General features: G+C 43.8%; 1 protein-coding gene across 1 annotated transcript; it reads left to right on the plus strand.

The window, feature by feature from the left end:
- The first annotated feature begins 690 nt into the window (after positions 1-690).
- Positions 691-19284, plus strand: PRELID2 (PRELI domain containing 2). The gene is made up of 6 exons (XM_009647068.2): positions 691-1666; positions 3712-3785; positions 5755-5915; positions 10591-10696; positions 16162-16227; positions 16689-19284. The coding sequence occupies exons 1-5, from the start codon at positions 1621-1623 to the stop codon at positions 16204-16206; spliced, it is 432 nt and encodes a 143-aa protein (XP_009645363.1). The 5' UTR covers positions 691-1620; the 3' UTR covers positions 16207-16227; positions 16689-19284.
- The last annotated feature ends 2964 nt before the right edge of the window (positions 19285-22248 follow it).

Genomic DNA, 22248 nt, shown 5'->3' on the forward strand with positions numbered 1-22248 from the left:
TGGCTGGCTGGAAACACTGTTTTTCCTCTTAGCCATTACGTCTGCTTGTAGACTTGTAATGTTCTTTCTTTTACTGTGCTGTGTAGGAAATTGAGTCTATTTCTGTTTAAATACTGGGGTAATAGAGCCTGCTATTTAGTGAATGATTTATGTAAATGGCTCTTTGTTTCACACGATTGGGCCTTACAGAGTGTAAGTTACATCGATAATGTAATTATGCCACTGCTGCCATTTCAAAGCAGCACGTTGTGGAGAAGCCTCCAATTTCTCTATAGAATAGGACTTGAAAACCTTGCACTTTTTAAATCAACTTTTATTCTGCAGCAAGAAAAAATAGTAGAGCTGAATTATAGAACAGCCTGTTCTGGAGTTGTCGACCTTTTTAGCTTGGAACCCAAGATTTATATCAGAATTTTGGAGCACCTATTATTGCACATCATAATTGCATTACATAAACTGAGTTAGCCTTAGAATGCAATTTCCCCACCTTTCCTAAAGCTCTGTATTTTGTTTAATGTTCATCTTTATCTGGTGGTCAGCATTTCTTTAGTCTGGCATTTGTATTAGTGTGGAGGTTACAGTAACTTTTGGGTATTATTTGAGCTCAATAAATTGTCTTGCATTTTTAAAGTGTTGAATGTTGGTTGCATTTTGCAATGGAGAGTAAGGTCCTTGTAGCCTTCTCTGTTTCATTTCTAGCCAGAGCAGTTTTGTAAGTTCCAAAATAGACTATGCATCCTTAGAAGTCCTGTTCTCGTGCATACATTTCCTATATAGGATGTTGCCCTACAGGCGACCTATACGATTTTGGCATAATTCCTATGCAGTGGAGGTCTTGGAGTGAGAGTCTCTTTCTTCCAGCCTTGAAACGACTTGTCTGTACAGCCTAAGGAAAATGAGGTTAGCTTGGGCAGGAGCAGGCAGTAGCAATCCCTTATCCTTGCTGCATGCCAGCCCCTGAGCAGAAGAGCATGCCCTCTTGCCAGGGTGGACCCCCGCTGCAATCCCAAGTGACATCCTGCTGTCACACTCTTCTAGCAGCTTTTGCAGGACAGTGAAATGTCACATACCAGAGTCTGCGTTCAGGTGACGTTGCACTGTACCTTTCCAGCTTTTTGCTGGAGGAAATAGGTTTTGTGGCTGAACGTGCTTAGCAGCAGCGACGAGGAGCGTGCTTGCTGCAGAAACTCAGGATGCTGTTGTTCTCTGCGGAGTGTAGCATGGGGGACTTTGGCCCATTGAGCTGCCATGCTGCTGAAAGCTCTGCTTGGCCCTTCTTTGAAAAACGTGATGTGGGTCAAGGCTCGCATCTTCATTTCTATGGTATGGAGGGTGCGTGGAAGATGTCTGTATGCTGCAGCAGAAGCTAGCATCTCCCCTTCCAGCAATTTTTCTCATAGTATTGTGCGTTTTCTTGTTTGTTTTCTAATCTTACTAAATTCTTCCTTTCTGCTAATTTGAATGAAGGCTGCAGATTGTTAGTATCAGGCAGCTCATACCTGTTGAGAGAAGCTATGAAACTGCTTCTGACTTGACAGATGACAGGTAGCAATTTTCTTTTACCCATGTAAGAAGTGGTAATCTTTACCCTATGCATTTTTATCCCAGTATCCCAGTCCCATGGAGAAACACGTCACAGCTGTAGAAACAGTGGAAGAGAAAACAGGTAAGCTGCCTGACTTTTCTTACAGAGCTAATTAAAATTTTTCATAACCTTTAAAATTAATAATGTAATAGTTGTATTTCAGTAGAAGCTGGGCACTGCAGACATGCTTGGGATTCCTGTGTCCTGGACATTGTGTAAGCAAGACCAAGAAAATATTGCTGCCACCCTGAATTTTCAGCTTATTCCGAGGCTGTTAGACATGTTACACCTGGTTTTCTGTAGTATGTTCTTTTTTCGTGTGGCTCCTTGGCATTTCCGTGATGGTTTCTATCTGCAGTGCTCTACAGAGCAGATGTAAGGCCCCTGGAAGGAAGCACAGTTTGCTGTGTGGCTCAAGCCTCAGGCACTCCACAGGCATCATGCCACTTGGCTTTCATGATCCCTGCCTTTGGAGGGATCACCTGCTGTTTCACTTACCAGATGAGGAGGTAGTTCCAGGAATCAGAGACTTGTGCGGTGGCCTTTTAGGATGCTGACAGAAAGCAATCACAGATCATCAGTCTCTTGCTTAATCAGTCAGAATTCCTGAAATACTGAAAATCAGATGTTACTGTTTCCCAGTCATGTTGACAGGAAAATAAATCTGCCCAGGTCAGAGCGCAGTTATCAGATCAGCTCCGCTGATACACATGGATTTTTGTTTTCCAGTTGCTGAGCTTGCAGGAAATGTTTGCCATTAGGCACTTAAGGTTGCTTGCCTGTGCAGAGGATGTATTAAAGTTATGCCACCACGTGGGTAACAAATACTGTAGGACTTTGCATGGAAATACCCACTTTTCCTCCTAATATGGGAATAATGATAAACTACTCATTTGGGATTAGATAAGAACTTGTGGACTTTAAATTTTTATTCCCAAATGCTTGTGGATGCTCTTTATCATACATTTGGAGACGTCTCTTGTTTTGCAACTCAGGTTTAATGGTGGCTCTTAATTCCAGGCTTATGCTCTCTTTCTAAGCAAGGTTGGTGAGATTCAAGAAAGCCGAGCATTAGTGCTGCCGTTGCCGTTTTCTTCAAATGCAGTAAACCACTGTTCCTGCAGAATGCTTTTCTGCTTTACGTTACATGGAAATAGATGCTCCATATTATTAATGTGATGTGTTTGTTAGAGTTCTGGAAACCAAACCCCATGAAGTTTTCATTGCACAGATCCCACCGAATGCAACTGTTCGAGAAGGTACTTTTTTATCCTGAGAAGTCTTTAACCTGGGCTGCCTGCCAGCTGGCTTCTTGATCGGTAGCATTCTGTTCTTCATCTGGGTCATTAAATATTAAAAGGCAAAGTGATTCTAAAAGCCAACCGTTTTTTGGAGATACTAAATAACTGTAATTTGTTTCCTAATAGATAGTTTTGTCCTTGTCACGGTCCAACTCAATACAAAAGTAAATGTGTGATGAGACAGGACTGTTCTATAAATCTCGTACACAGTGTGTTTGCCCAGAGAATGAGCCTGAGAATATAAATTGGGGTGGGCATAGAAATAAACTAAAACTTAGGTCTGTATGTTGGTCCGGTAGCTGTGTCACCTGAGCTTTTCCCTTGGCCCAGTCATAGTCCACCCGGTGCCACCAGGAGCAGGGTTCTCCAGTGGGTCCTGCCAGACCCTGCATGGGCTGTGGGAGGGAGTCCTGTGTGCACCCACGCAGCCTGGCACTGGCACCAGCACTGCCTGCAGTGCTTTGCTACCCAGGAGCACCACTGTAAATGCCAGTAAAATGTTTGTACCGCATGCTGGATAAGGGGGGGGGGTCTGGATCGCAGTGGTGGATGCAGATGCCCTCCTCCTGAGGCAGAACACAAAATGCCCATAGCAGTCTTATTTACAGCCTTCTGTCTGGTAAAGCAGCAGAAATACTAGGTTATACTTTAAAAAACCCCAAACCAACCACCTCCCCACCCCCGTGCTCTGTTAATTTGCCAGCATTTCTTCTTGCATATTTACTGTGATGTGAAGTCTTCCAACTACCTTGTTTTTATTAAGAAAAAAAAAAAGGTAAAATTTGCTGCTGTAACTCTTCTCTTCTGATTTTCTTTTATCATCAGATTTGTCTACGGGGATTATTTACCGGAGGAGAATTGCAACGTGCCAGAATGTAATTCCTGAAATTTTAAGAAAGGTAACTACATTTAGAGAAATTCAGTCAAGTTGTAAAACCTTAATGCTTCACTGTGGTTTATCTTGTTTAAAAGGATCACCTTTCCTAATGTTCGTTTTTTTTTTTTTTTTTTTAACTGGAAAAGTTAATAGAGTATGGGCTCTGTAGGGATCTGCCCTCAGTCCAGGCCTATTTGAATTATTTGCTTACAAAATGGATAATAAACTGCAGTATTCCTGTATCACATTTGCACACATACTGAAGCTATACTGGATGCAGCTACTTGAAGAATGAACTAAATTTAAAATCACCTTGAAAAAATTCGAAGAAATGGTTTGAAGTAACTATACTGGAGGAGAATTGCAACGTGCCAGAATGTAATTCCTGAAATTTTAAGAAAGGTAACTACATTTAGAGAAATTCAGTCAAGTTGTAAAACCTTAATGCTTCACTGTGGTTTATCTTGTTTAAAAGGATCACCTTTCCTAATGTTTTTTTTTTTTTTTTTTTTTTAACTGGAAAAGTTACTTTTAAAGAGAAGTTAAGAGAAAAAAATTCTCTAGGAACTGATTTTATATTTAACTTGAATGGACAAAATTGTAGCCTTGAGCACACTTAAGATGTAAGTGGTGGTGGTGGTTGGTTTACAGGCAGTGATGGGCTTTTAACTTTTGTACCTGGAAAAAATAAAGCTGTTTTAAAATGTTATCTGGGACAGAGTGAAAATATAGCCATTCCCCCCACCCCAATATAATAATCTTATTGCTGTCAACATTCACTATTTTTGTGTGGTAGATGGTATTTTTACAAAAGCCCAGGTTTGTGGAAGTCAGCAAGAAGGTGGCAGCTAGTGATAAACACTGGGTAACTATTTCTAAGCTCAGCTCATGTATTTTGGATGTCTGATCCATGGCTCCTGAACACATCGGGTTGTAATCTCTCACAAAACCATTCTGTAAGTGAACTCAGAGGAAATTAAAATAATACTTAATGTGCCTGTAGTATGTTGCAAGTTAACTACAGCATCGTAGTGTCCCTGTAAAGAAGGTAAAACGTGACTCCTTAAAGGCTGTAGAAATCGTAAGGACCTGGGTTGTGCAATCCCTCAGTGTCTCTCTCTTGTGTCGCTTTTAGTGACAGTCCTTTCTTCACAGTTTGTTATGGGAGAAGAATTAGCCTTAATTTATTATTTGTTTTTTTGCAGAGTATCTTGCAGCAGATAGTCTGTGTACAGAAAAGTACATTTGCATTCATGCATGGTTAAATAACTGTACTATTTCACAGCCTGCATGCTTAAAATACGCATGTACTCTTTTCCTGGTGCTGACGACTCTGTATGGTTTTGCCTCTAAACATGTGTTTGTCTCTTCCAAGCCTCACCTGCCAAGGCGAACATATCGTTGCCCTATACATGCAGAATGTAAATAAACTGATGGTGAGATTTTCATCCCTTCTTTGGCCCATGCTTGCTAGATCAAGGTCACTTAGGTTGACAAGTGGGCTCTCAGAGGAGGAGGCCTCCTGGGAGAGAGGGACTGGAGCAGGGCAGCAGCCTCTGTGCCTGGCAGCAGGAGCCTGCGGAGGTGCAAGCCTTTCTCCTGCTCTCGTGGTTTAGCTGGTGGGTTTGGCTGCCTTGCATGTAACTGTTTGGAAGTGGCTTCTGTTATCCTTTGTTGTCGTAAATTAGCTATTAGCAGCAAGAGAGAAAGCATGAAGTGATGCAGGTAAGTTGGCCTGTAGTGGTCTTGCAAGTCCAGCTCGGGGCCGAGCAGCTTCCCTAAGTCTTGGTGTGTTTGCATGGCCTTTAGTAGCTGCTGAGGAAGTGGATTCTCATCAGGGCTAAACACAGCTGATGGGCCCTCCTCCGTAATCCTCAGTCTTACCCTCAAGGCTAGTAGTACTTTTGAAATATTTAAAGTGATTCTACCTTCTTTTTTTAAAAAAAAAAAAAAGCAAAAAAAAAAAAAGCTATAATTCTTCTATTTCCCAGGTCAGTGCCTTAAAAGTGCCCAACATCTACCTGGAAGAGGAATCTTGGCTTAATACACAGAAAAGAAACATGGCTATGAAAAGTCATTGTCTTACATGGACACAGTATGCATCTCTGAGTGAGGAGTCTGTCTTCAGAGAGAGCTTGGAGAACCCAAACTGGTGAGTCCTGGCCTCTGGGTGTAGCAGTGCCCCTGTGCTGGCTCAGAGCTGCTACTGCAGGCCCACGGCCCTGAAGAAGGATTTTCTGTTGCCTTCTGAATGCTTGGAATAAGAGGGGTCTGAATAATAATTTCTTCAGTATGTCTGGAATGCATTTGAAGCAGCAACTGTAGATGTTCTGCAGCTTTCCTCTGACTTGTTCAGATGCAAGGTTAGGTTCTTTGGCCAGAGCACAAATAATTGCTGAAAATTAATTTTGTGTGTGCTGCTCTGCAGTCGTAGAAGGCTGCCCTGCTGTTCCCGCACAGCAGGCGTAGCCAGAGTATTCGTTTTGCTCTCGTATCTACTAACAGATGCTTGGACAGCAGTTTAAAAATTACCAGCTCCCTCCTGCTTGCCAGCCATTGGCATGGAGCATACTTGTTCCCAAACAATTTTCTTTCTCTGATCCACTGTGCCTCAAAGGTGTAAGCTGCTGTGGGACTTTGCCTGGGAGAACACACACTTGGTTTTCTGCAGGGTGGAGCCTAGAAATCTCTTTATGCACATTTGCAGCAGGATCAGAGTGGAATTTCTAATTCTCGTAGCATTGAAATGAGTAGGTATGTGATATGTATGACTGTCTTTAAAAAAAGATTTATTTCCAGCTGATGTCAACCCTATTAATTCTTACTTTGTTCTGGTGTCTCTTGTAATTTGTCATTACTTTTGCCTTGTGATGTTCCCTGGGAAGCATGGCAGGGTTGTCCAGCAAGGTCCATGTGACTTGGGAAAGCTCTAAGCATGTTGAAGAAAAAAACACCAACTTCAGATGAAATTAAAATCCTTGTGGCTCAGGCATTTTTGAAAGCCCTATGCTGGGACGTTGCTGTTTGAGGACGCATTCCTCTGGCTTTTTAAACTGTTTTGTTTCAAAAGTTTGCTGCGACCCTCTGTCCTTACTGAGGCTTCCTCCGCATCAGAGTTGCATTGCAACTGTAGGCGTTGGTCCTGTTGGTGTAGAAACTCTTAAGTACTGCAACTGATCACTCACTCATGCCCTGTTTTCAAGACTTTTCCGTTCCAGTTTAGGAAAGATACTGTCCTCAGTGTGCTGCTGCAGGCTTGCACAGGAGAGTTGTCCGAGCTTGGTGTCACCACTGTTTGCTCTTACCTTAAAGCATACTGTGGCAATCAGGAAGGCAGAGCTGTAGCTGGGCTGCCCGAGTGTGATTGCAGCCTCAGCAGGCTCACTTACACAGGCTTTCGGTGTCTGCTGGGGCGACGGTGCCTCTGCAGGTACCGTGGGTGCCGATGCAGGTCAGCAGCTGCAGTACGTAGGTGCAGGAGCCCGCGGACCTCAGCCAAGCTGCCCTGGCCAGGTATGTTCAAGGATACCTGGGTGTGCCTGTGCACACCACTGTTACCTCTTCAGGAGTTTTATGGAGGTAATTGGATCTAACAAATGCTGGCTGACAAAACAGGCGTGAAATTTCAGCTGCATGTAGCATAAGTATGGAAATCTACATTTCAAAATGTAAATTTTGAATAGACGAAGGAATTATGCAAAGGGCATAACATTAGCAGCATACTATTGCACTGGAGAGAAATAAGAAAACACAGAATGAGGAGACTCAAGTGATCCTCATTAGTGGGAAAATTGTACATTATGCCTCTAAAGAGAGAACAATGTTATGAAAGTGATGGTAACCTGAGTACAGACAGAAATCTCTCTGTCTTTCCTCCTAAGCCCTGCCGGGCAGATTTCAATAGCAACCTTCTGAAACTCTTCAGGGCACTAAAAGCGTGAAGAGAATGAGAAAATTCTGTACCTCGGTCAGACACCCTGTGCGTGTTGTAGTGAGCTGTTTGTTTGTTTCATCAGCTTTAACATGATGTTGTTAAGGATGCTGATAAATGAAAGCAGAGCACCGCTTTGCTGGCTTGCATCTTGATCAGCTGCACAAGCAAGTTGACTACCTTTGCCTCTCCCCGCAGCTCCTGGGTGCGTGGTGGGCTCCGTGCCGGGCACTGCCTGCTCCAAACCCAGCAGGGAGCTGGTGGCTCTGGAGGTGTTGGGGAGGTGACTGCAGGCTGCCCTGCGGATGTTCCTTGGGGTGCGTTACAGCTGCCGTGCCTGCAGCCCTGCTCTCTGCTTCCGCAAGGAGATCTCTTGCCAGTGGGGTTAGTGACAGAGCTGCTGCTTTGGAGAGCTGCAGCCTGGTCCCAGCCATGCGTGGTAGGAATGCAGAATATTTCTACCCCTGTCAGATGAAGTTATAACTGTCTGTGCTGACTTCAGCCCAGCTACTTTGTAGACCAATATGCTGTAGAAAATGAAACCACAAATCCAGTCCCTGCAAGGACTGGTGGCTTAGACATTTAGCAGAATCTCATCCATAGGACGTGAATTAGTTTACCCAGTTTGAGATTGGCAGTTACATCCTTTATTATATTCAGCTAGAAAACCGCAAGTCAGGCAAGGGAGACTGCGACCTTCCTGATGTCCCTAATGGAACTGGGGCAACTGAAGTGATGCTTGCTTAGTCCCAAACAGTCAATTTAACCACAGCGTAGTTCTTTCTCTTAATGTCAGGTGGTTATTTCAGCCTAAATAAATGTGAACGCAGTGATGCCAACTGCTGCATATTCTTGCAAAGTGAATTATTGTGGGTGCTTCCAAGCAGAGCATATAACGCCTGAAAAGAGCTAGCAGCAAACAAACATTACCATAAATAAATTCTAAACCATTGAAAGAGGCGTGATGAGGCATATCTGTATATTCAGAGGCCAGAAAGCACCTGTGTTATCCTCTTGGCTGAACTCCTTCATGACACTTTTTATTTCGTTTCCGTGATTTAATTGCTATTATAGACAAGCATCTTGTCTTGATGTCTAAAGAAAGCCCGTTAGTCCCTGCGGGCAAGGTCTGGCTGCAGGCAGGGTGGGTCCAGACCCAGATGGTGTTTGCCTGCAGAGGGTCTGGGGGGGCTTGCCAGTGCTGCCCGAGTGTTCACTGGCACTGCTGTGGGATGTGGCTCTGGGGGGCTCCGGGGCTCAGAGCTTTCACTGTGGGTGTATCAAACCAGCGTGAATCCCGTCAGCCGCTCTCCACCACTTGCGTGTTTGGGTTAGTGACAATTTCTTAATGACTCACTTGCGCTTACCCTAAAAGCGTGCATTACATGCGTTAGGTCTGAGCTTGCTTTCCACCCAGCTGAGCTGGGCAGTGTCTGTGTTGACAGGGAGGGCTCTGGGAAGAGTTGTCTGTGCACAGTGCCAACCTGAAGGGGAAAGTCTGTGGCAAAACTCCCCTGTAACTGCCTCATTTATGTTGAAGTTGCGTACTGGGCAAATTTCCGTGTGTCTGGGCAAGTTATACCTGTCTTCCCTGAGTAGCTTGAATTTTGTCTCTGGTGTCATTTGCTATCCCTCTGTTTTTTGGTTTGACTGCTTTCCCCCTCCCTGCCAGGAGCAGTTATTCTGCTTTTTCAATTTTTATCCCTCAATTGTCATCAGTTTCCTTTTATTACCCAGCACATTCCCTCATTTTGCACAGTTGAGGGAGCTGACGTCTCTCACAGCACGGTGGGTGCAGGGCGAGAAGGTGTTTCCCTGATGCACATGATGCATGAGCAGGGCTTGTCAGCTGGAGACGGGAATTAAAAAGATCTCCTGTACAAAAAGGTCCCTCTTTTGAAGAACCTTGCATTGGATGTAACTTTTAATTTGGTTTTGAAAGCCATGCAGGCTTTGGGAACTCTCCCTGATGCTATCTGAACAAGAATATTGCTAGACTTTTTATACTAAAGACACTTTAATTAAGCTCCCATCATGAAAACAATTAGACTGAATTTGCCGTACTTAACTAGTCAATAATTTAGTAGTTGGATCTCATTAATAGACTTCTCCCTGTGACTGTGTTGTAATGATGCGGCATTGCCAGCTGCGTGCTACACGAATCAATCGGAGATCAATATTTTCCTTGAGCCTCCCTTTTTTGTCCCCTACAATGACGAAACTGCAAAATGAATAAATAAGTCCCAAGCAGAGCAGCTGAGTTCAGTGGTGGATTTTTACTCCTGACATCCATCCTGTGGCTGAGGGGAACTTCTCATGTTCTCCAGCTCCTTCACTTGAGCTCCACATTTGTTGTCTTACCGAATTGCATTGACAGAAATCATAAATGGGCACGGCCCGCTGAGGGTATCGGTGGTGCCAGGTTCGTGTGCACGCTGTGGGGGTAGGAGTGGGGGCTCCTCTCCTCACTGCTACCACTGCCTCTGTCCAGCTTGGGTGGGATGATGTCCTGAGGACCCTAGAATCGTACAAGCGTATTTCACTGTGTCTGCAGTTGGCTTTCGTGATTCTGGAGACGGCTGTGTGTCCTCTCCAGACCTTGCTCTGTGTCGCTGCTCTTCCAGCTTCTCCAGTAAGCGCTTGTCTTTCCTGAAGCAGAGTCCAGCTGGACCTTCAGCAGCGCTCACCACGGGAGAGGGTTGTTACAAACCTCTCGTTATGCTGATGTTCCTGTGTCTCATTATGTTTGCCTTTGAGATTGTCATACAAAATATGTGAGCGTAAGAGATTAATCCCTTACTCGGGTATCAAACGCTACCTTTCTAATGTAGAGTTTACACTTGATCTTTACTAAGTAGACAGAAAAATAAAAGGGTGTTATCTTTCTGTTCCTTAGGACAGACTTCACACAAAAAGGCAGAATATCAGTTACGGGGGCAGGTTTGCTCAACTGTGTGTTGGAAGCTTTTGCTCAATCATTTTTAAAACAAGGTGTGAAGAAGGTAAGTCATTTATTGCTTGAATTTCTTCCCTGAATTATATTCTAAAGTTTTTCAAATCGCCAGATCATCTGGGCTCAAAATTAAACTGATGTTTTAAGTCTGGATTCTTTACATCTTTTAATTGATGAGAAAATATTTGACCTTTCCTTTTGTCTACAGAGAATAAGCAGAACAAAAATGGATTTAATTTTATTATGGTGATAGTTTTATTTCAAATACATTTTGAAACACAGCATGTATGACTGTATCAGTTTCTGTAATTCATTCTTATTCCTGATTTCCCTCAGGCATTGAAACAGTTCTTCTTCCTAATGCCTCATTGTACCAGCTAATACTGTAATAATAATTTGTGGTTCTATAGCACCTTTACACTGAAATAGTCAAAAGTAGTCAACATGAATTTATATTGTGTCACACATTTTTCTCCAGTAATGTTAGATTTTTTTTTTTTTGGCAGCTTGATGTATTTACAATAGCCACAGTCAATCTCCCTGTAGCGGTTCTGTATACTTCAATAGTTCTGTCTTTCAGTAAGAATTATGAAAGAGGATAAAAGCTATCCAGCAGAGCATCCCAAGGGAGTTAGTGTTCAAAGGCCTTTCGTTTCTGGGAGTCATGGCATATTGATAAACTAGGTTTAACAGCAACGTCTCCTGAAGCATTCATTGGGAAATGAAGTTTCATGGAAATCTTGTTCTTTGGAAGTTTGTGCCTTGAAGAGATTTGGGGGTTCAGGTTGTGCTGTGCAGACTGTTTAAAATTTACTCCTCCTGAAAAAGGAGCAAGAAGGAGAAGGAAGGAATATTTTATTAAATCTTTTCCCCACTCCAGTTTGTATCTTGTTTCAGATGAATTAAAGCATGTATGTGCATGAAAACACAGCATTTTCATGGCTGGGCTCATGAATCTTACGTACTGCAAAGCTATAATGAACTGTATTTACCACTATTTATCATTTTTTAGTTATCTGATGGAGAAATTAGTTTTTCAGATGAAGTTAGATGCCCACAGTTCAGATCATGCCTTATGCCATTCTTTAATTATTTATGGGGACCAAGTGGTTAGTACTGTCGAAGTATTTATTTTTTTTGTTTTGGGTTTTTTTGGTTTTGTTTTTAAGCAAAACCTTAGCAGTGTCCTGCCTTTTCTCCCACTGAAGTTGGTGGGTGTTGGAGCGTGGAGCCTGGGCAGCACCTGCAGTCCCTTTGGACACTCTTCTCTCCAGTGGCGCAGGGGCCAACAGCCCCAACCTCTCAGATTTTGGAGTCTGTGCCCCAAGAGCTGTAGATGGAAATGTATTTCCAACAGCATGGCCATTTATCCATTGGCTTATTCTTGATAACTATAAGATCTTCTTGTTGTGGCTTTAAAAGAAAAAAAAAAAAAAAAAAAAAAAAAAAGACAGAAGTAGACAGCTATGCTAGTGTAAGCAATGACCGTGAGCAACGAAACACGTCTTGCTGGCTTATGGCAGGGGGGGGGGGGGGGGGGGGGGGCTCATGGTATCTCTACGATGCTGCATAAGAAATCCTTTAGCAATTTTGGCTATGTCTGCAGATCTGTGAAAAAGAAAAATACAAGCACACCAGATCTGGTATAAATGTACAGTCTTGCCTGGTTTTCCCCCCCACCTCCAAAACATCTGTCTCCCTAAGACAGCAGCTGTAGCTACGCATTTCATTTCTCCTAAGGTGTTAGACAGGGCTCCTTTTGTGGCTTGGCCATAGAGTAGTTCTGAGGCACATTTTACCCAAATGTAATAAATGGCAATATAAAGATGATATTTAAAGTTTTAAAATGTACGTTGCATGAATGACGATGCTTGATCAATGTTCTCCAAGCTTCCATTTACTTCTTATCTTCCAGTACCTGATCTGCATCCTTCCTAATGGCCTGACCAAAAAGGCATTGCTTTTCTTGCACCTGGTATAATTGGTTGGAATCTGTAAGGGTGTTACTTTCAAAGCCAAACCATGATTCCTGCTTTATCTCCTCAGTTCTGACAGCAGTGCACTTCTCCATCCATCTGTTTGGAGACACTCAGATGAGATAAGGGAGTAAGGAAACAGTGGGAGGCAGCAACATGAGGGGGCAGAGGAAATGGAGTCGGGGATGCGCTACATGAAGAGCAGGAGAAGATACTGTATGCTTATTGAATTTTGTGAATGACTGCAGTAAAGCTCATGTATTCACACAGTCAATATTTAATATCTTTAGTTCATAGAGAAGAGTTGCTATTCATAAAACTATTCATGGACACCAAAGGCACTGATCTTTTTAATAATTTTTTTTGTAACTGAGCTATGAGCCTATTCTGTGGGTAGGTGTTTTTTTAATGCCTAACAGAACGACAGTGACGTTTTATGGCTCCTCATATTTGTCACATGTCTCTTATTTTATTCCAACTCTGAACAAAAATACAAGAGAGAAAGTTCTCCTGACCTGCTTTTGTTTGTAGAAGTCATAGTGCATTTGGGTGGAGACTACAGCATTTGATTATTTTTTTTCTTTACCTGTTCAGAAAAGGTATTAATGAATGATATGCACCCACGTTATTGCTTCCTGAATAATTCAAAAGTCTGAGCAGATGTGCCAGTAAATCCCAGCTACCAGCACAGCCCGTTCTGGGTCTATTGGCGAGAGCCTGGCTTCCTTCAGAGAGGAGAAAGGATGCTCTGTAGTCTGCAGGCAAAGTCTGGGAGAAGTTTCCAGCCCAGGAGGGGTAGTGGTGGCCCCTAAAGTCAGCCTTTGTGTGTATGAGTTTTTAAAATCTGTTTTAAAAGTGTCCTAATTAGTTTGTACCTAACTTATGATGATCTCTGCCATAGTGAAGCAGTTCTGAGTGATTTTAAGGCCACGCAATAAAGGAGCATTTGTAGCAAGAAACTTTTGTTACGTTGGTAGATGCTTTATCTGTTGCCTCTTAAACGTTGTGACATTTCTGTCATTTTCACTTCTTGGTTTCTTTTTTAGATTCCTTTTGCTTGACTTGAGTATATAAGGAGACGAAATTAAAGGCTATAATGTAGTCTTTGTTAAATGATGCAGTTGAGCTCAAATAACAAATATTTAACTGAAAAATGTTTTGTCATGGCTACAAAAAGAATGAAAGGTATTAGGTGCGCTTTTCAGAGAGAGCATAAAATTTTCTGCTAGTCTGTTAAAATGCTGCCCTGCTTTTGTACTGGCAATGGAAATGAGGTACGCGTTGTAATATGCATTGCCTCCATCACATTCGAACAGGCCGTTTATGCTTTCCCTGTACATCACTTAACGTCTTATTTAAAACTTTCAGTGTTTGGTAAAGATGTGGAGGATGTTACAGATGTAATATATTCTCCCTGTCCCTATTAGCTGGGAGTTCGGTCTGGCTCCTGGCAGATATTCCAGATACAAACGCAGGCTGCTCAACAAGTCTGTGGTGCTGGAAACTCCTCAGACTGCCATTTCGTGTTTCCTTCGTTATCCTGCCACCCCGCTGCTGGGTCCGTGTGCCCTCTGTGGCTGCAGTGTACTGGCTGCCCTCACTGGAGGGTTCTCCTGTAGCCGTTCCTGAACTGGGAATCTGCTGGGCTCCCATCCCTTTGAGTGCTTTGGGGTATTACACCAATAAGGGCTGTATGTAGACACATACGGCAGGAGTAGCTTCTTACAGTCACAGAGTACCTCCACCTTTGAAAAATAAAACTATTCTATGGCTTGTCCATCAGAGAAGCTTTTAAGCTGCAGCTATAGAGGTGCAGAGTTTAATGGGTAGGCAGTGTTTGTTCTGCATTTCAAGCGCATCATTGCACTCTAAGCAGTGTAAATTTAGCTCCTTTAAGCCTGATCTCCTGGGGCTGAGATTTAAGTGTTTGAACTTTAGTTGAAAGGAATATATTGATTAGGCTTTGATTTAGTCGTTCCTTGCTGAAAAGATACTGAGTAATGACTTGTACCTGCCCTTTCGTATTTTATTCATTTAATGGAGTCCCCTCTCATTCCCCTTTTCTTCCTCAACGCCATTTTGCTTAAAAGTCTGCAGTGCTATGAGGAGAAATAAAAGAAAAAGCAGTTGTCACACTGTGAACATAATTGATTCAATAAGTAACATTTTTAAATTCCTTCGGCAAACCTCTCAGTCTTCACTTATGTCAATTAGTGCTTCATTCTGTAAACAGTGGCATGTCCAATTTAGACTGATAGACTAAGGTAGTCAGCTGATTGCCTTCTACAAAGAATAGGCATGGAAGACTAACTGTTCTTCATAGTTATAAAATAGCTTGTCCAATTTTTTTGTAGAGATGTGAAAAGAAATTCTCTTGACCTATTTGTTAAAGTTAATTGTCTTTTTTCACCTCTGCTCACAGTGACTCAAACTGAGAGATCCTTTTTCTTTTATCTTTACAAACAGAGAGCACACTAGGGTAAGCCTTAGCCCCACACAGGTTATAGATAAGCTCCAAGCTTGCTTCAGTTCACAAGATCTGACCAAATGTTCGAGGTAGGGTTGGCAGATTACTACAATTCCAGTACACAGCCAGAGCCAAAAAGTAGGAGAGGGAGGAATGTTGTGGATTTTCTTATCTAAAATGAGTGGGGTTTGCTTTTCACTAAATAGGAAGCTTCTTCTCTCTCACTTTGTACTGAACCTTGAACTTAAATTCATTCCAAAACAGTGAAGTATCTGGCTGTGGAGCAGTCTGTAGCCCTGACGTGGGAAGAGCACTTTGTTGAAAGCTTCCCCTCTTTTTTGAGGTGGCTGCCCTGCTGTAGGTGGTTCAGTGGTTTGCACCTGTGGAGCTGTTGCTGATTGATGAGCACCTAGGGCTCATCTGGGGTGAACCCCCCCAGACAAACCAACCCCCTAGATTCAACCTAAATTTTGCTTTAATTAATACTCTATTATTTGGTAGTTCCTCCTTTCTTCACACATCAGTCCTGGAGAAGAAATACTCACCCTCATGGTCCTCTGATGGCATTTTTTTTATTTCATTTCAATATTAACTTTCCTTCATTATAGAAATAATTGTAGGGGCTTCTATGGGGAGCTTTCATCCTTGCATACCCAGTTGCTTGCAAAGAACATGAGCGATGGTATTTCTGTTTTAAAGAGGGACATACTAAGGTCCAGGGGTGAGAAGTAGCTGGTTCCATGCAAAGCAGTGGCAGAACTGGAATAAAATGTGTGACCTGGTCAAGTGCCCTGGCTTTGTGCAGCCCTGACTTGGAAGAGCTTTCAAGCTGCGAAGGCTCCTTTGTCCCCTCCAGGTTCCCCTTGTGCAGCCTGTGCGTGAGCGCTCCTCATGCCCCCGGGCAGTGGGGAGAACCGCACTGAGTTAGCATGGCACCATAAGATGCAATTTCTTTTTTTTTTTTTTTTTTTTTTTAAGGCTTTACTGGTATGTTGTGGGGTGCCCTTTCTAATGCATGAAATACTTAAGTTGCCTGTAAAACTGGCATTTATTTGTGCTTTTTTTCCCCAGGGTATTAAAATAATGGAGACACTTCTTCAGGAACAGTATGGGTGATCGTGCTCTTAATGAGCAGCTGTAAGTGCAACATCCATCTATAGATAAACAAAATTGTTCAGCATTTGTGATACCTATTGCACATTGTGCTCCTTGTAGTTCTACAAATAAATGTGTGTGGGGGGTTGTCCATTATAAATAACATGCAACTTTCAAGGAATTTTCAAGAAAGTAATGATTTACTACAGCATTAGGCTCAGTACTATTCCAGAGTTTCTGAAGAGTATGCTGATGGAGACTATTTCTGCAACCTGCATTATATCCTCTCCTCTCTGTTAATATATCATGGGTGCGATTGATAGTCCTAGTAAAATAAGGTATTGGTTCTAGCTAAGGATTCTTACTGAAAAGTAGTGTCTTCAGGGGTTATCTGTGGAGGGAAAATTTGGTCAACTCTTAAATTAGCTTCAGAACAAGAGCAAATGGCTATTGATTACCTCCTGATAAACTACTTCTAAAACTTATTTTCTCTGCTTTTGCAGGAGAAGATGTATTTGCATAGAGTTTCCGTGGAACTGCATATCTTCATTGCCATCGGAATTCCATGGCTGTTGTCTGAATTTTACTGGTACCATTTTATTGAGGAAAGAGGGTTCAATATGCGCGGCTGGAAGAAAAGACGACCACAGACTGCAAATCTTTTACAAAAGATTAAGGAATCATACTGCTTAAGGGAGTGTTGATCATGAAAATCACAGAGGAACAATCGTAAGCTTGGAAATTTTCCTGTGAATTGGTGCTATAATCTCTAGAGACTGAGAATTCGGGAAGGGAACATAGAGCAACAAAACAGAAATAGCCCTTGTTGCTATGAAGACACCCTTGCCTAGTCAGCCAGTTGCTTTGTGTCTTACCAAGGGAGGTGCAAGCACACCCTGTGTGCTGTTTATTGCACAGCTTAATTCTGTGGGGTAGACGCTTCATTCTACAGAGATGAAGCTCAGCTGTAGCAGCTGAGTAGGGTTACTGTTCCCCGCTTGAGTCACTCATTACTTCAGTTCTCATTGCTGTGTTGGAAATATTTGGTTATTATACCCCTGCCAGTGTGATCATTTTCAGCTGTAAAGACATGCCTCAGTACAAGTTTTGCATATATTTGAATTCTTTCAGAAAGTATTTCTCTTCTACTGCATCTGAATAGAAGAAGAGGAAACCTGGAGGGGAATTGATCAAGCGCAAGTTAAGTTCCTGACAAAGGGTGTCTCATACACTTCTCCTCCTTTTGTTCCACACACCACATCAGGGTAGTTTAAAATAAAACTTTTCATTTAAAATTCAGATAAGCACAAACCGCCTTTGATACCCTTTACTGAGTTAGGGTAATACCACCCTTACAAATAGCCCCAGTAAACTCTGTGTTTGTTCTTTGTGGAGACTTGAACCAGATTTGATTGCCCTAAAGCAAAATGATCGGCTTGGCATTTTTCAGGGTGGATTGTGTTTTAGTTTCTCAAATGTGATGTAAACTCTCAGGGGACTCTTCCTTATGCTATGCCTGAGTGCTGTGGTCCTGCTTATTTCAATATTTAATGGTCCCAACTATCCTAGTCTGAAGCTAAATGAGCGTACTACTAAACAGCCCAGCCACAGACTGTGGCCGTGTGCCAGCTCTCCAGTAGTGTAAATCCATGAACCTTTGCTTCCGTGGTTGGTGCTATAGATTTACACTATGGGAAATGCTAGCCTGTACTCTGCGATGAGTGAGCCATGACACACTCCTTAGGAAGTGACTGTATTTTGTATTGACACAGTGGAACAAAACACTTTCCTCCATCTTTCTTATTTTGCTTGTTGACTGATTCTTGTGAACTTGGACTCTGAATACTGAACAGTAAATATTTATGAAATGTAATGGCCAAGACTAAATACGTTCATTAGTGTATTTATTGAGTTGCCGCTTTGTGTGCCTAAGGAAGTTATAAATTACTTCTATTTGAACTGCTGTGTACAATTTTAGGACTAACATTTTTATTCTTGCATCACTCTGGATTTTGGAATTAGGATAGGAACCATTTGTGTCCTCCCTCACCCCCACAGTTGAAGCAGTCTTTGAATAATGAAAGTCCAATAAAATCCCGTTTCTTCTTCCAAGGCTGAGTTGCCTATCTGCTTACTGCTGGGTGCCAGAAACAGAAGGGTTAAGATGACTTCTGGGAGCAAGGTGCTTGTTGTGAGGCTGGGGAGTATGGTCAGGGTGGTGGAATCAACAGGCCCTCCTGGGAGGTGGCAGGACCATCCGGGCTCATCCCCTGGGGCTCAGGTCTGCCCCTGGCCTGCTGGGAGAACAGCCCGAGCAGGGGAGCCACCCTGCTCCAAACTGCAAACCAGCAGCTGCAAGTAGCTTTTGTTTTGAAGATCTTCAAGTGCTGTGTCCTGTGTTGGAGCTTAAGTCATCCTGCTGCTGAAAGGCGTCCCTGCGTTTGCCCTGGGAGCAGTCACCGGTCACAGGGAGGTCTGAGGAGCTCTTGTCGGCCAGGTGGACGGACGAGTCCCTCAGGATGCCGCGAAGTGAATGATGGGGACATGGGATGTGATGGGCGCGTTCCCTGGGGAGCGTGTGCGGTGTCATGGTATCAAACATACACATCAAACCCAGTGGGCAATGAACTTCACCCATATAATTTTTTTCAGAAATAACTTGCTTTTTTTTTTCCCCCTCTGTATGTCTGTATGTTTCTTCCCGATGTATATTGTCGTACCAAGGTGGAGATAAACATTTTCAGATACAGAAAAATAAACTGACCAGATCTGATGTCCCCTCTCAGACCATCTGTAAGACAGTGTGTCTTGTTACGCTGATCTCTCGGCATAAAGAGAATCCTTTAATTGCTCAAAACCCCCTGTTTATAAGTTTTATGTAATTATTCAAAACTTTTACCGACTGCAATCATGATGGCTTAAATGATGATTTGACTTACTCATAGTATTCTTCCTGGGGCCTGGACAGTGGGAGCTTTGACAACGTTGGCCTTTAGAAATCAGTGTTCCCAGCAGCCCTGCTAGCCTCATTTTCTAAATAACAGGACGGCGAATGAGAAGGAAATACCGTTTTTCAGATTGTTTTATGGAGCTAGTTAATGCACACTTGTTTAATTGTAGCAAAGTTAAATTTAAAAATTAAGAAAATCAATATTTCATTCTCTTAATTGTTGTATTGTAGAGTCCCATTAAAGCTCAGCTATGAACATTTCCATTAAAGGGTTGTCTTTGTCTAGTGTCTCTTATCTCTGATAGAAGAATGCTTCTGCCAGGTGTCAGCTGGAATTCGTTCATGGAATACGTATAAAACCAACGTATCCATCCCCTTTGTCTCGAGATGTTTGTTATCTTGCTAGGTTTCATTCTACCCCAGTGCTGAGCTTTCTGTGGCTCTGTTAGAAAAAACCTTACGGAAACGCTTCGTTATGTGCAGGAAGTTAATTCATCTTCATGTGCTGCATGTATTGACAGTTGCCTTTTCAGGTTTTTCCCGCTGCGATCAATCTAATGGAGCAAAGTTTTCGAAGCCTCTCAAGTGCCTCGGGAGCCTAAGCCTGGCTGCCTTTCAGCAAGCTTTGGGCCGCTGGAGATAGGGCTGCCGGTGCCTGGATGGCCGAGTCCCCCCTGCCTGGGGAGAGGCTGCAGCCTCCCCACTTGGGGAGATGCCGAAGAGGGGACGTGGGGGCTTGGTCACCCCCCGGATACTGGGCACGGCTGCACCTGCGAAAGCTAAAGGCAAAGCCCTGCAAGTACAGCGTGTGGGAGCTGAAGGGAGAGCAGGGGGACTGAGAACCCAGCGCTGGCTTTAGAAAGCAGAGGGTGTCTGAGGAGATAATGGATAAAAGGAACAAACTCCCAAGGGCAGTAGGGCTGAGCTGAGACCGCAACCTTGACCTTGTAGGTGACTACAAGTCCCTTCTCAAGGCACTGGGACACGTTCTTGGGCCCAAGTTGTCCCGCGTTCATCCCCTGCTGCATTTTCTGTCGGCTGTCTGCTTCCCTTCTCCTGCAGCTGATGAGTTGTCCTTTTCCTTTCTCCTCTATTTACTGTACCTACACACAGCTGCCAAACATCCCACCCTGCCTCCAGGCTGAGGGTCGGGAGAATCTGCAGAAATGCAAAAAAACCTGTGAGTTTCCAAACCCTCCCTTGCCATGGCGAATGCGCAGCTCTTGCTCACCCAGAACCACGGCACATGTTTTATTACAGCAGGAAATCAAGCAGTTGGCTCTGAGAAAAATAACCCTGCTAGGAGCAGGTTTCTGCTGTCGACATGTAGCTGCAACACCACCCGTGTCAGAATCTAATGGGCTGCTTTGGTTTGTTCTTAAAACTGAAGCCTGGTGTGTGTATTGCAGACGAGAGCTCGAGGGCAGTGCTTGCAGCGGTGCCGTGGGGTGGTCGCCCATCGGCCTTCCCACCTCCCCGGGGCTCAGCACGACAGAGCAGATGCCTTGGACGCCCCGCGAGGCAGCGGGTGGGTAAGGAAATTGTCGGATGGGGGAGCTGGCTTGCTGTATTTCTTGAAGTGCATGGCATGCTGAGTGCCACCTTTACCCACATGTTTCTGAAAAGTGACTTTTTTTTGATAGGAGTTTGGGTTTTTTCCCTCCCAATAAAAAAAAAAAAAAAAATCCTGAACAAAACCATCACAATATTTGGCCAAAAAGCAAAACCATCCTGTGGTGAGCCGTAAAGTACTAACACCGTGAGACTTGTCTTTAGAGAAACTTTATAAATTAAAAGTAAAACCAGGGAAAAATCCAGCTGGTAAAGCCTGGAAAAAATCCAGGCTGGGATGTGCTGTGGGGTAGCGCAGCGGTGGGTGCCAGGCCAGGGCCAGGAGCTCCCTGGGTGGGACGAGGTGGGGCAGGAAGGGGTCTGAGCCCAGAGGGGGGCTCTGGGAATCGGGAGCAGAGGGGAACTGAAGGTGCAAAAGCAAAGCTTTATGCAAAATCACCCCATGAGAAATGAGGTTGGATCACACGTCCGACCGAGGAAAGGGGATTAAACCCGGACCGGGAGGCAGGAACCAGCACGGGGTGAGGAACCAGCATGGGGTGAGGAACTGGTGTGGCTGCAGCGTTGCTGGGAGCCTCGTCAGTGCTGCAGCGGGCGTTCTGTTTAAAACACATCTGGATGTCTTCTGTCCCCAGCCCTGTCACTTGTTCCCATCCTGATGAGCTGACAGCTCTTGAGTACACAAGTTAATTAAATTCTTGATAGTTTTGCTGTGATCTAAACCCATCGTTTTAAAACTCTTCGCCCCCAGGTTTCAGGCCTGCGTTATTTTTTGCTGTGTTTGTTTCTTGTTTTATGAAGGCTGTTTCATGTTTGTCTCACTAACGGGACAAACATTTCAGTAAGAGTGGCGAGGTTTAGAGCACTTACCTGCTTTAATATTAATCAGTTGCCGTATTTGGAGCGATAAGGGGGCCTCAGGGAAAGCTCCATCTCCGGTTACCTTTGCAGCCAGATGCGCGCTTGTCCGCCGGGGAAAGGAGCCCGGTGTAAAACTCACGGCCTCCCCCGCTGTGCATTGAGCACCCAGCTGGGACGCTGATTGCGTGTGACCCCCAAGTTTGGGTCAGACCCTCCTGTACCCCTGAGCACGGGGCTGCAGGTGCCCAGTCCATCTCCTGGCTGCTCCGCCCCATCCGTCTGCTCCAGGGCAGCTGCTGTTGTGCTCCTGGGTTTTTTAGAAAAGACTTTTATGCTCACTTGCTATTTCTCTTTTTGCTGAATTTGACCGAAGCTTTGTTGGTTTGGGGTTTTTTTTCAGTGAATAAACCACTCACCTTAGCTACTGGCTGGGAACCCGGGTTGGCTGAGAGCCTAAACCAGCCGAGGCTGGCAGGCAAGGGCCAGGCGCAGGCAAGAGGCCAACTGGACACAGAACACTGCATCCATCCGATGCCATTGCGCTTTAGTTTGCATCAGCTGAAGAAACAAAGTGCAGGTGAACGGGCTTGGCGGACTGGCACTGATCTTCTGTACTCTTAGAAATCAAGTTTTAAAAGTGCTCAATACGTGGTGGACAGTGTTTTCCTTCTAAAAAAAAA

The sequence above is a fragment of the Egretta garzetta genome, unplaced genomic scaffold (assembly GCF_000687185.1).
Source record: "Egretta garzetta isolate BGI_Z169 unplaced genomic scaffold, ASM68718v1 scaffold1, whole genome shotgun sequence".
Lineage (NCBI taxonomy): Eukaryota > Metazoa > Chordata > Aves > Pelecaniformes > Ardeidae > Egretta > Egretta garzetta.

Coding starts and splice junctions, on each gene's coding strand:
- PRELID2 (XM_009647068.2), top strand. CDS start 1,621: ATGGAGAAACACGTCACAGCTGTAGAAACAGTGGAAGAGAAAACAG. Junction 3,786..5,754: donor TTCCTGAAATTTTAAGAAAG/GTAACTACATTT, acceptor TCTATTTCCCAG/GTCAGTGCCTTAAAAGTGCC. Junction 10,697..16,161: donor TAAAACAAGGTGTGAAGAAG/GTAAGTCATTTA, acceptor TTTTTTCCCCAG/GGTATTAAAATAATGGAGAC.